At 37.5% G+C, this 13,288-nt stretch overlaps 1 protein-coding gene across 3 annotated transcripts in view; it reads left to right on the top strand.

Moving 5' to 3' along the window:
• The window catches only part of ccdc88c (coiled-coil domain containing 88C), a 57,333-nt gene that overhangs the window by 41,132 nt on the left and 2,913 nt on the right, over positions 1-13,288 (top strand). Inside the window, exons 21-29 of one of the 3 annotated variants that reach the window (XM_081347677.1) lie at positions 1,757-1,900; positions 2,220-2,406; positions 2,586-2,731; positions 2,904-2,993; positions 3,131-3,417; positions 7,279-7,485; positions 9,676-9,750; positions 9,838-9,906; positions 12,313-12,560. In XM_081347677.1, the coding sequence (XP_081203803.1) occupies positions 1,757-1,900; positions 2,220-2,406; positions 2,586-2,731; positions 2,904-2,993; positions 3,131-3,417; positions 7,279-7,485; positions 9,676-9,750; positions 9,838-9,906; positions 12,313-12,560 (1,453 nt within the window). Of the gene's footprint in view, positions 1-1,756; positions 1,901-2,219; positions 2,407-2,585; positions 2,732-2,903; positions 2,994-3,130; positions 3,418-3,718; positions 3,760-4,743; positions 5,063-7,278; positions 7,486-9,675; positions 9,751-9,837; positions 9,907-12,312; positions 12,561-13,288 lie in introns of those variants that run through there. The other 2 variants (XM_081347679.1, XM_081347678.1) reach the window with 2 other exon arrangements.

Genomic DNA, 13,288 nt, shown 5'->3' with positions numbered 1-13,288 from the left:
CATCTACCATCCAGCTCTACAACAAATATGATGGCATTAGGTCTAAATGCGAAATGGGAAACTAGCATAGTTGGTGTGATATTCTGTATACCACCTAATATTTTTAAGAAGAATTGTCATGATCAATTGGAATTGCAAAAATAATTTATAATAATGAACACATTTAGCTTTATTTTCTGCAGCAGGTTTAAGAACACAGTTGATTAGGCTTAAGCAGGTTTAAGAACACCTTTGAGTTATTGACCCTTTCCATAGGTGGCAGCTTATGCATCTTTCTGCCTGCCTGAGGAGGGTGTGTAACAATAGAGTAATGAGCTGCGTCTGGTCTGAGATGCCACAATGACCCCATACCATTAGGACTGCTGACAGAGACGTTGAGAGATGGAGGGCCCTTAAAGGGACAGTCCACCCCAAAAAATCTAAATTCTGTCATTATGTACTCACTCTCATGTCGTTCCAAAACTGCAACTCTTTCTTCTGCGGAACATAAAAGTTTTAAAGAAACTAATAATATAATGTATAATACATAATATTTTGAAGAATGTTGGTAACCAAATGGTTTCGGCTCCCATAGACATTTCATTGTACGGACAACAATTACAATGGAAATCAATGGGAACTGAAACTGTTACCAACATTCTTTAAAATATCTTGTTTTATATTCCGCAGAAGAAAGTCACTTACACATGTTTGGTACGACATGAGGGTGAGTAAATGATGACAGAATTTTCATTTGTCGGTGGACTGTCCCTTTAATAGTAAGGAACAGTCAGGGTTTAGTGCTTGTAAAAATAGCCTTTTTTCCCAACTATGCGCAAATCTGTTTGATAACAATTGTAGGTTTTAAGGCCTGACTTGTGACAGAATTATAGTCTATGCGATATAGTCTATGGTGTTGCTAATGAAACAGCCCCAATGGGAATGTGAATTGTTTTTTTAGAGGTGGGTCACAGTGGAAAATGTCCCTTATTTTTATACGCACACATTAGACATTAATTAGCACAAACACAGCCTGCTCTAATACACACTAATTCACTCTCGTCACACTCATTTTTCCATGGTGCAATGTGGAAAGTTGTTTCTTTTGTTAGAGACAGGAAAAACATGGTTCTGTTTGCCTGTAGTTTTGTAGTCTCCCCTCGTGTCTTTTATCGCGCTGTCTCATGAATAATGCAGTAGTGTGTCTCTGGGGGGCTCAGCTGAGGGGTTCACCAGATGGCTGTCAGGGGCCCAATCAGCTGTAATGTCCACCGGCCTCAGCGTCCATGTCCAACATGCCACCTGTCACACACTCACACACACACTCAATCTCCTAATTACTATTATTTATTTAAACTAGCATCATCAGTTTAGAACAGTACTGAGTTTTTTGAGGACTGTTGGCATATGAAGCTGGTTCCCAAGATTCAGTGTTTATGAAAGTTACTTTTTAAAGTAATTAATTACAATATTCAGTTACTCCCTAAAAACTGATTGAAAACTAAAAGGAAATGCAAATTCAAACTTGGACAGTAGAGGACGCTGCTCAAACAAACCCTGCAGAGGAGTAGGACGCATGAGAAGAAAGTTCAACACTTACAATAAATAAAATAAAATAAATAAAACCCAAATGTGATGTTTATTTTAAGTCATTTTTGCTGTTCTACATTAGTGTTAATCAGAATCTACTTCCTTATACTCCAGAATCATATGACTTGAATGTGTATTAGAGAAATTGTTTAGTTAAAATCACTGTTTGTATGTTTGTGTTGAACAGGTATATGGTTCTCCTGAAGCAGAAGGACGCTATGGAGGCGCTGGAAGCGTCACAACACAGGGACAGAGAGAGTCTGGGAGAAGAGATTCACAAGAACACTCTTATCCTGGGGGAGAACCGCAGTTTAAGGGAAGAAGTAGACAGGTTAGAGAGACTTTTTAACAACAAAATGCACTCAGTAGGAAGCTTTCAGTTAAAAACATACACCAGGCTGAGTTAATTCATTGTAAATATTTACTGCCCTCTGCTGGCTGGAATAGACTTCAGTAATTCAGCAGAAGTAACAACTTGAATGTATGCATGCACAATATCCCAGCGACCTTTATTATTTATTATTAATATATATATTATAATGTGTATAAAATATAATATGTATAATATTTTAAAATGCAATATAATATATAAAATATTATTAAAAGCATATCAAATAATACCATCTAAGCCTCTGTTTATGTCCCTGCAGAATGTCACATAATCACACACAGCTGAGGCAGGAGTATGACAGCCTGCAACTGCAGACCAAAGAACTAAAGACTTCTCTGAATGAGTCTCAGCTGGAACTGAACCGCTGGCAGGCACGTTATGACCAACTGAAGGAACAGCATCAGGGCCTGGACATCTCAATGACCAAACTGGACAACCATTGTGAGGTTAGCATTTGAGATCTTACAGGATGAAAGAACTGAAGCGTCTTTATACATGCAGCTTCTGCAGAGAGCCCAAGACTGTACTGTACCATCACAAGCCGGGCCAGATATTGATTCCAAGGCTTTGAAATTGATTACTTTTAGCTTCCAGCGCTAATGTATCTTTCTTTCTCTTAATTTAGCTGCTAACCCGTTTGAAGGGAAACCTGGAGGAGGAAAACCATCATCTTCTCAGTCAGATCCAGATGCTTAGCCAACAAAACCAGACCCTACTGGAGAGAACCATGGAGAGCAAAGAACTTTACCATGAAGAACAGAAGCAATACATGTGAGCAGTATGCCATATATCATCTTCCCATCTATTGTGGGAATCTAATGTTGCTATTCCTGTGACTTCAAACAAATATATTTATTATTTGGCGTACTTAAAATAATGTGAAAATTTGATTTTAGTCAAGAAACCTACTAATTTTCTTAATAGTAATGGTTTCCTCTTGCAGTGATAAGCTGAATTCGTTACGACGACAGAAGGAGAAATTGGAGGAGAAGATCATGGACCAGTATAAGTTCTATGACCCGACTCCTAAAAAGTGAGTCCAACTGATTAAGACTTAATACTTTACTCTTAGGGCAATTTATCAAGTTCATTTATATCAAGGTCTTTATACTATGAACCTTAAATACAAGCGCCTTTTTTTTTCTTCTTCTTTTTCTTTTCATAACACAGGAGCCGTCACTGGGCTGGAGCCAAAGCAATAGCAAAATTCATGAAACCTAAGAAAGAAAGTTCACGAGAACGGGCTGACGGTCCACGTGAGAGGATCCGAAGCGTTCCAGACATCCCTCTTCCGGAGATCCCCACATGCATAGACTGTCCTGAGAGCATGCCACCCCTTCCCCCTCCACCACTGCCCCCCAGACAGTCACGTCTCAGTCTGGACTCCATGAACGGTCACTCCTTAGAGGAGAATCATATACAGTCTCCCACCCTCTCACCTGCCCTTAACGGACGAGGTGAGTTCTGCTGTCACAGAGCTGAACTAAGCTCCACACGTCAACTCATACAATGGTTTGGATCAATATATATATCAGAGTTTGATTCTTCTACTTTTCCCACTATTATTTAAAGGTACAGTGCACCCAAAAATGAAAATTCTGTCATCATTTACTCGCCCTCATTTTGTTCCAAACCTATATGACTTTCTTCTGTGGAACACAAGAGATGGTATTTTGAGAGATGTGATGTGACAGTGGTAACCAAAACATGCTGTTTGGTACCAACATTCTTCAAAATATCTTCTTTTATGTTCCACAGAAGAAAGAAAATCAAACTGTTTTGCAAGACAATACATACCGGTAAGCAATTCTTTTAGAGCTGGGCAACAATTAATCGCATCCAAAATAAAAGTTTGTGTTTACATACTATATCTGTGTGTACTGTGTATAATTATTCTGTATATAAATATACAAACATGCATGTATATTTAGATTTAAAATATTTATATTTATGTATAATATAAATTGTGTGTGTGTGTGTGTGTATATATGTATATACATGCAAATATTTCTTAAATATATACATGCATTTGTGTGTATTTAAATATACAAAATAATTATACACAGTACACACACAGATATTATGTAAACACAAACCTTTATTTTGGATGCCATTAATCATTGCCCAGCACAATTTTTTTTTTTTTACTTGGACTTAAATTATACAATATAAGTGGCAGCATCAATGGTGAAAGTGATTACAAATTAGAAAATTGCTTCCATATTAATCATAAAATAATAACACTAGAGTCTATGTGAATTATACTCCTGATGCTCCTTTTCAAGCGATTTGGGGGTCTTGACGCCCATACGAGTTCAGAAAACTAAACTAAACATACTCAGGTCTGCACTAAAAGCTCAAATTGGTACAAAAAAAAGTTGGGACACTTTCATTCAAACACATTTTAGTTGCAGTAAACTAGCATATAGTGTGCTATCTGTGTTTTCCACTAGGGGGTGCCATGCGACTTTTTTTCTGGGTTATTGGTATTAAACAACCTCTTTTTCTTCTTGACGTCCACTCAATGAACTAATCTTGATGTCAATTTCCAATTTCAGTCTATCATTTCTCAGCTTTCCGAGTAATAATACTTTCCTAAGTTTCATGCTTTATTATTGCATGGCCAAAATAATCTTCAAAGGAAAACTTCTAGGCTTCATTCTTCATGAATCATAGATGTAGCTATTTTTCAATCTCTGAATCATCATTTCTTCTCTTCCACTGACCCCTCTCTCTCTCCCTGTCTATGTATCTGTCTGTACATTAACCCTCACACACTCCAGTCCCTCCAGCAGCGAAGCATTTCCGCTTTCTCAGGAGCAAGAGCCAGGAGAAAATGCGCGTTCCAGGGACACCGCCATCTCGACGATCCATTACCAGACGCCTACGCTTCTGGTCCTCATCTGATAACATCATCCCCTGCCCCCCCTGCGAGCCTTTTTCGCATATCGGCCATTTCTAACTCTTCATCCTTTCCATCATCATCAGTCACCATCATTACTCTTTCCATCTACCATTATTCACAATTTTTTCTTTTCGTTTTTAAAAAAAAAGCATCAAGCTACACTTATTAGGCACTAAAACCAGCCAATGCACACTACGAGCTAAACTCTGAATAAATAAGCATTTTTAAATGTTCTTATCACCATCACAAGCTCACAGTACTCAATCAAGACAATGAAACACACATGAATACGCACAACACACACCTTAACCGCACCTCATTTTAATGCTCTGGGGGGCTCTGGGACTGGGCTGCGGGACTCTGAATGCCACCCTGCAGTAAGTAATGTGAATTAAATGGAGCGAAATGCAGCCCGCTTTGCGCTTGCCGTGATAGATGTGTGTTTGATGTTGCTAGCACTGAAAAATGCGGGTTAGGTGACCACAGTTGCAAATCAATAGTAATCAAATTAAGTGCATGCATACAGAGAGAGGTTGGAAGGTAGACTGTGGCAACAACCACATCAGATACTCCTAGCTGAAAGGAGGATTTATGCTGTGTGCTTTGATGTGTGGCATGTCAACTTGCATTGCTTAAGTTTTGCTCAAGAATGGCCTGTGATATTTAGATTATATCCAGCAACCAGTGTCCAAGTTTGTCACCCTTTTTTTTTTGCATTTTTAACATCTTCCTTTGTACGTCCACTGTAGGTCATGTACATGTGCATGCGACTGTCCCATTTATGTGTGGAGGGTTCACATGCAAATCAGAAAGACCTGATGCATTAATTTTTACATTAGCCTTTTCAGTGCACATCACTTATGAAAGCCATTCTTGGGGTTGGGGATGTGTCGGTATGTCCCATAACCACCATTCTTAGGACAGCAAGAGGTAACTTAATTGTACAACCGCTTCAGTAAGAATAAAATAATTAGATTTACATGTTGCATGATTTGTATTAAGCTAATAAGAAAGTCTGATGGCAGTGTGATTTAGATGTGAGACAAGTTATGTGCATCGTACAACAGGAAAAACTAAACTCAAACAACATCCTGTGATAGCTTTGAGGTGTAAAACGGATGCTTTCTGTTTCCACTTCTGTGCTTATTTTGTGTCTATTTTTGCATCTCCCATTTCCCATCATTATATGTTGTGAAAAAGAAACAAACCAAGAAATTATGTAGATTTACATAGTCTTGCAAGGTAGCACATGCACTCAGACACATTGACCCATGGTGCTCAAATAGACAATGCATGTTTGAGTCTGGCTTGCGACATTTCTGATCTCATTCTAGTCATCGCAATAAAGGACAAAAAATTATGTAGAAGATATTCATAGCCGTAGTTATCAGTTGGCACATGCACTCTTACACTGAGCCATGCTGCTTGTACACACAATACACTTTTGAGTCTAGCTTGCAACATTTCCCATCTCATTTATGTCATTTAAAGTAGTAAAAAGGCCAAAAACATTATGTAGAATTACCTAGAACTTTTATATTGTCGCTTAGCACATGCACTCTGAAAAATACAGCCATGGTGCTCATACAGATAATGCATGTTTGAGTCTTGCTTGCAACGTTTCCTCTTTGCATTTGTCATTTAAAGCCATTAAAAGCCAATATGTAGAAATTCTGTTATAATGTTCTAGGCAGTAATGAAACTAATTTCTCCTCGTTTTAAAAAACCATGTAAGGGATCATTTGCAGAATGGCTCTAATATAATCTCATGGAGCACCAGAGTTTTCCAGCTGGTGTTTTAGTTTGGACACAGCAGTGAAGCTTAAAGGAATTTTGGGTTAAATACAAATCCCAAACAAATCTATCCACAGCATCTGTGGCAACAGTGGCATGCTGTCAATTCAATTATCAAAAAAAAAAAGATTTTGACTTGTTCGTCAATATGTAAAAGCAAACAAAAATGATGTTTACAGTAATCCACTTAGCTTGGAAGTCTGTGGGTCAACACATTGCACTGGAATGCAGTTTAAAAAAGTTTAAAAGAAAGAAAGAAAACGTTTAAATGTGCACTTCTGGCTGTACTGTGTAGTCACAAGACTTACCAAGATATAGTAGATTCTTTCAACTATTACATGATCATGTAAAGCCAATAAGTCCAGTAACTTTTGGAATCTTTCACAGATGCTACTGATAGAGAACTTAACTTGTTTTGAACCTGGAACATTCCTTTAACCTTATTTAAAGTGTATGGAAAGTTCTGCTTGAGAGTTTTACTAACACATGCTTGTGCTTTGCCCCCGACACCACCTACACAGCTTCCTGCAGCGTCACTGGAGCCCAGCATCAGCGCTTGCACTGCACATGCTCTGGATACGTCACAGATACTGACCTTTTCTCTTGATTTCTTTTGAAGTGTTGAACGACAGTGGTGGGTCCAGAGGCAGAGAGGGCTATCACTCAGCAGGGGGCAGTATTGAGGGCATGAACGGGTACGAGGAACTGGTCCGATGGAGGGGCAGGGAGCCAGGAGCCACCTGTTCAACTCCACTGAGCCGCAACTCCCACAATGCACCAGGCTTCACGTCCTCTTCTAGCTTGCGGCCGGGACGCAGGCCAAAGGGTAACCCTAATTTATGCCGATTAGTACATTTGTCAGTGGCCTTGAGCATCAAATGACAGACCATGTTCATTCTGTCATGTTTGGTATAATTTAGTCATTCTTAGAGAGACTGCTGATTGGTTTGTATTGTATTTATATTATAGCAGAATTTTGGGCGCTTTTAGATTTTACTATTAAAGGAATATTTTGGGTTAAACACAAAGGGGAAAAATCAATTAAAGATTAATATTCTGTCATTATTTACTTGTGTCATTTCAAATCCACATGACTTTCTTTCTGTTTTTGCTTATACGATGAATGTCAATGGGTTCCACAACAATATTGACTCCAAATATAATTTGAGTGATTGCTTTAATTGTATGGTCAAAAACTCAGAGACATTTTTCTAAATATCTTTTATGTTCAGAAAAGTAAAGAAAGTCATACAGGTCTGGAATGATGTGTGGGAGAATAAACAATGACAGGATTTTCATTTTTGGGTGAACGGTTGCTTTAAGCTCTCAGTATCTGTTGTTTGTAATATGAAAATAGTCTTATTTCAAAAGGATGATTTAGAAAATATACACTACATTTACAATATAATTCAATTACTCTAATACATTTAAGGAAATATATACAGTACATGCAGTTATGTTCAAAAGCTTAGGGCTGTTAATGTTTTTGAAAGTTTCTTATGCTCACCAAGGCTGATTTATTCAATCAAAAATACAGTAAATTTGTGAAATACTGTATTTTGAAATATTATTACAATTTAAAGAACCGTTTTCTAATTTAATATATTTTAAAATGTAATTTATTCCTGTGATATTAAAGCTGAATTTTCAGCATCATTACTCCAGTCTTCAGTGTCACATGATCCTTCAGAAACATTGTAATATGCTGATCTGATGATCAAGAAACGTTTCTTAATCTGCTTGCAATCACGTCATTCTCTATACGGGTCAGCTGATTGGTTCCTGCTGTATCAGTAGCCAATGAGCTCACTGCTCAACTTTCAAACTTTTCTCCACCTGTGTAGATCTGCTACGGGTAATTCATGTTCACTATATTGTTCAGCAGCAGCGTGTCATGTATGTATTGGCAGTAGCATGTCCCGTACTTGCTCTGCAGCAGCGTAGCAGATCTATTCCCCCAAGACCAAATATATCAACATTGTCATATCCATTACCATGCCAACCACTCAGAAGGTTGTCATGACAGAAATATCATACCTTTTGTAACATTATTAATAAGTTTACTGTCACTTTTGATCAATTTAAATACTGATCCTTGTTGAATAATACTATTAATTTCTTTAAAAAAAAAAAAAATCTTGAATGGTAGTGTACAGTATACACCAAGAGTTTAAAAAGTGAAGCTTATTACTTTTGTTAAAGTACTTTGGCTTCCGACAGTAAAACATTTTTTTTTCTTTAAGTCTAGGGTAAATCATCCTTTTGAAATGAAACTACTTTTCTAGGTGAATGAATGTCTGCTTTAGTAATTGTTTGTATTACTTTAAACATGCTTCATTCATTTTTCAATTTGAAGGATGAGTGGAAATACATTTCTGTGGTAACCAGTAGCACACCATGGATAGAGCTTAAAGTTGGCGTCACGCTACCTTCATTTTTAAACTGATTTCCAGGCTAAATTACTGATGGGTGTTCACGGTTAATGGCCCTACCTACTCTGTCAGCCTCTCAATTTTCTTCCATATTTAAGTTCAGTTGTTGAAGTTTCCGTTAAGAGAGTTTGCTGTTTTTCATATCGCATTAGTTTATTTAGCCATTAGCTAGTTTACATTGTGTAATGTGCCACGATGCACACATGGGGGCTTCATCTTTAAACACCACTGACCCTCTCAGTGACTCTCACCTCCCAGCCAAAAAGCCTGAAGCTCATTTCATCAATTCACTGTCAGCGTAATAGCGAAGCGTTCACTCTAAACCAATGTTTATTTTCAAGCGCTTGAAGCTTTCTCAGATATCCACTGCACTGCGTAAACAAGCAGTCATGTTCATACAAACGCACACAGGAAGACTGCAGTAGCCGGAAGCCTATCATGTCCAATAATGACACTGTTCTTAGAAGAGTATCTTTAAAAGCGGAAGTACATTATGCAGGAAGAAATTCTGTATTAAAAAATGTATGCTACATATACTGATATTTTCACTGCCACATTGTTGGGCTACACTCTCTTACTTTTAGGGTTGGTCTCAGAGGAAGACTTGCGCCATCATTCCCCAGATGCTGGCTTTGGCAGTGGTGTCCATGGAAACATAGGTACGAGAATTAATCAATACATGTTGCCTTTTACAGCCTGTTTACTTCCTGCGCTTATTCAGTATGTGATGTGTGCCCCCCCCACAGGCCACCGGCCCAGTTCTGCCGAATTCAGCCGCAACACCTCCAGCAGCAATTCCCCCATCAGTTCCAAAGGTGTGTGTGTGTGTGTGTGTGTGTGTGTGTGTGTGTGTGTGTGTGTGTGTGTGTGTGTGTGTGTGTGTGTGTGTGTGTGTGTGTGTGTGTGTGTGTGTGTGTGTGTGTGTGTGTGTGTGTGTGTGTGTGTGTGTGTGTGTGTGCGTGTGCGTGTGCGTGTGCGTGTGCCGTCTGTTACATATGCATGCACAGTCACTTCATTAGCTGCTATGGGAAATGCCACCCCCACACACTCTCAATTTCAAGAACTATTGAGACCGTAATTGTTTCTCAGGTTGAAGCAAAGAACATTAGCATGGCTCCCAGACATTATTAATTTGCAGAGGCAGCTCTGTTGTCGAGAAAGCATTATTTAATTATAAATAAACATTTCAATTATTTAAGTTAATCAAATGGTTATTTCATTGAGTATTAATTAAATGTATTAATTTTTATAATACTTATTTTTATATTTGTGTATTATTGTGGTATAATACACTAGCGTTCAAAAGTTTGGGGTCAGTAAGATTTTTTTTTAAAGAAATGAATACTTTTATTCAGGTAGGATGCTAAAAAATATTAAATGCTGTTTTGAGCTTTCTACTTATCAACGAATCCTGAAAAAAGCACTATTTCCACAAGAATATTAAGTAGCACAGCTGTTTTCAACATTAATAATTGTTTAATAATAAACATTGTTTCTTGAGCATCAAATCAGCAAATTAGAATGATTTCTGGAGGATCATGTGACACTAAAGACTGGAGCAATGATGCTGAAAATACAGCTTTGCCATCATAGGAATAAATTACATTTTAAAATATATTAAATTAGAAAAACAGTTTTTTGTCAAATAAATACAGTCCTGGTTAGCATAAGAGACTTCTTTCAAAAAACATTGTGTTTACTCCAAACTCCAGTGTGTATTTCAGATTAACCCATCACTAAATGCACATTAAAGCAGATTTAACAGTTTTGTCTATTTACATGTCAGTCAGCCTGTGTGTTTGTGACCAGAATAAGCTATGGACCAGTCATTTTGCCAATTTACTCAAATATCCATCTATTTGAGAGAACTATTATAATGATTTATTTACACAGTGTACGGTTGCTCTTTATTTGACAGTACGTGTACGTACAGTGTACTTACCTAAGGAAGTACTGGGTAATATGAGGTAACTACATGGGTTAAGGTTGGGTTTTAAGGGTAGGTTCAGGGTTAGTACATTGTAGTTATTATAGTAATTAAAATACTTAGTATGTACATGGGGAACAGGACTTTAAAATAAAGTGCTACCCAGTGTATTCATTTGGAGACTCGCAGTCACTGTGGTGTGGCAAAGTAGTTTGTGGTGCTTGCTAAGAGAAGATAAAAAATGATGATGTGCTTTTGATAATAAAGTATCTTGCATTTTTTTCCCATTATTGATGAGATAAGACTTCCTAATCAGCTCTAGCCTATTAGCGCCATGTGTGGTTTTTTTTTTATGACCTCGAAAGTGAGTTGGTCAGGGAAGCTTTTCAATGTGTTTTAGTGCTTTTTTTGGTGATTTATTTCATTTGTGGTATTTGATAAAGCAAGCATCATTACCCTTGTGAAAAAGTACACTTTTAAAAAGAGGATTTTTTTACTTCCGGCTGGAATGCCTATACTATTGGTCCTCCTAATTGTCAATCATTCTGGTGAATCAATCAAACTTTTCAAAAAGTGGAGAGGGCAGGTCTTATCTAAAATTCGCAAAGATCCTCCGCTATACCTTTAATATGGAAATAATATACTTTAAGACAATATACGTAATGTTTCCTGGCACTTAATTGCATGTTAATTGCAATTAAAAGAAAATGTATTTAAATGAATATTAAATGCAATAGCTTTTAAAGTACTTTTTGACCCAATTAAGTAAGACTTAAGTACATATTTATGTGTAATTTCATAATTACTTCTATTTTCTTTGGTTAAAATATACTGCACAATGGACTGAATAGCGTTTATGATTTAATAAAACACTTTGAAGTTATTAATATTGAAAGTTTTATTTTCGATAACATAGGTTCTTAAGTAACTAGGTGAGACAGTTTGAGGTGTGACATTTTGCTCTACAACGTAAACCTCACACACTCAAATTATCGTCAAGTTATGTTTACCACAGATATGATTTTGAACCACTGGCGATTTAGTCTTCTGGGTTCTGACGTCATCCATGCATCACTCTGCATCACCCTGATTTTTGTCTCCTGATTCAGATTGCGCAATAAAAACTCAGGCTAGTGCGTGTAAATGCTGAAACTATAATTATAATTATATGTGTGAATAGTGTTATTGACACACACAGACCCACATTAGAGCTACCTTTTAATGTGCACATTTTTACGACCTCTCACACTCTTAAATTGTACAGTTCATCTTTTAATTTCCTGTCTTTCTCCAGGTTCTCTGGACTGTCTTCAGGGTCGATCTGCCAGTCTGTCAAGCGATGATGTCGTTGGACTGGGTCATGAGGGTTCACGTCTTAGTCAGTTGTCTCTGATTCCCCGTAGCTCCACCCTTCCCTGTGAAGCCACTCCTGCTTCACGCTCTTCCCAGCGGCCCACTTCTCGGCGCCCGTCCTCTCCTGGCAGCGAGATGGTTACCCTGGAGCAGTTCTTGCAGGAGAGCAATGCCCTGTCCCCACCCACTGTAAGTTGTTTTAACACTAATAACATTTTAACACCTCTTAGTAGATTTATTTGTTTGGTGGTTTGACCTTTTAATCCAGGTATAAGATGATCCTTTTGTGGAAATAATGACACATTATCAGAATAATTCTTTTGAAATATGTGGTGAATCATACACCGTAGTGAAAGTTGTGGGTGTGAAAAGGGAAAGTTGTGGGTGTGTATATTTATGCAGTGAGAATGGCAAAAGGGATCTTTTTAAATGTAACTCATAGAGACATTTATGCTTCTAAATAAATTAAGCCTAATATTTGATCTGCACTATGGATTGTTGCTTGCTAATTGCTAATTGCGGATTAAGATAATGTATTTTGAGTGTTGTGTGAGATGTTTATTATAGAGATGTTGACCGTGATGGATCTTAACCATTTCAGCTAGTGGCCATAATATTCATATTTGATATACACATGTATGTTTTCTGCATGCAAATTTTGAGAAATGCATGCAACAGGATACCCATGGTCATAAACAATTAAAATATTTTTAAAAACATGATTTCCAGTGATGGGGTCCCCCTCCCCCCCAAAAATTGTATTTCTTAGAGTCGTTGAATTTTATAATTTAGGATTCAACAGGGCTGCCAACTCTCACGCATTCAGCTTGACACTCACACACTGTTCTCACACTCTCATACCACAAGTCCATTTTCTCACACAGTGAAAAAAACGCAAAGAGGACAGACAATAAGCT

Source organism: Scardinius erythrophthalmus (assembly GCF_964197995.2).
Source record: "Scardinius erythrophthalmus genome assembly, chromosome: 19".
NCBI lineage: Eukaryota > Metazoa > Chordata > Actinopteri > Cypriniformes > Leuciscidae > Scardinius > Scardinius erythrophthalmus.
The sequence above is the reverse complement of the archived record's forward strand: the minus strand, read 5'-3'. Positions and strand labels throughout refer to the sequence as shown.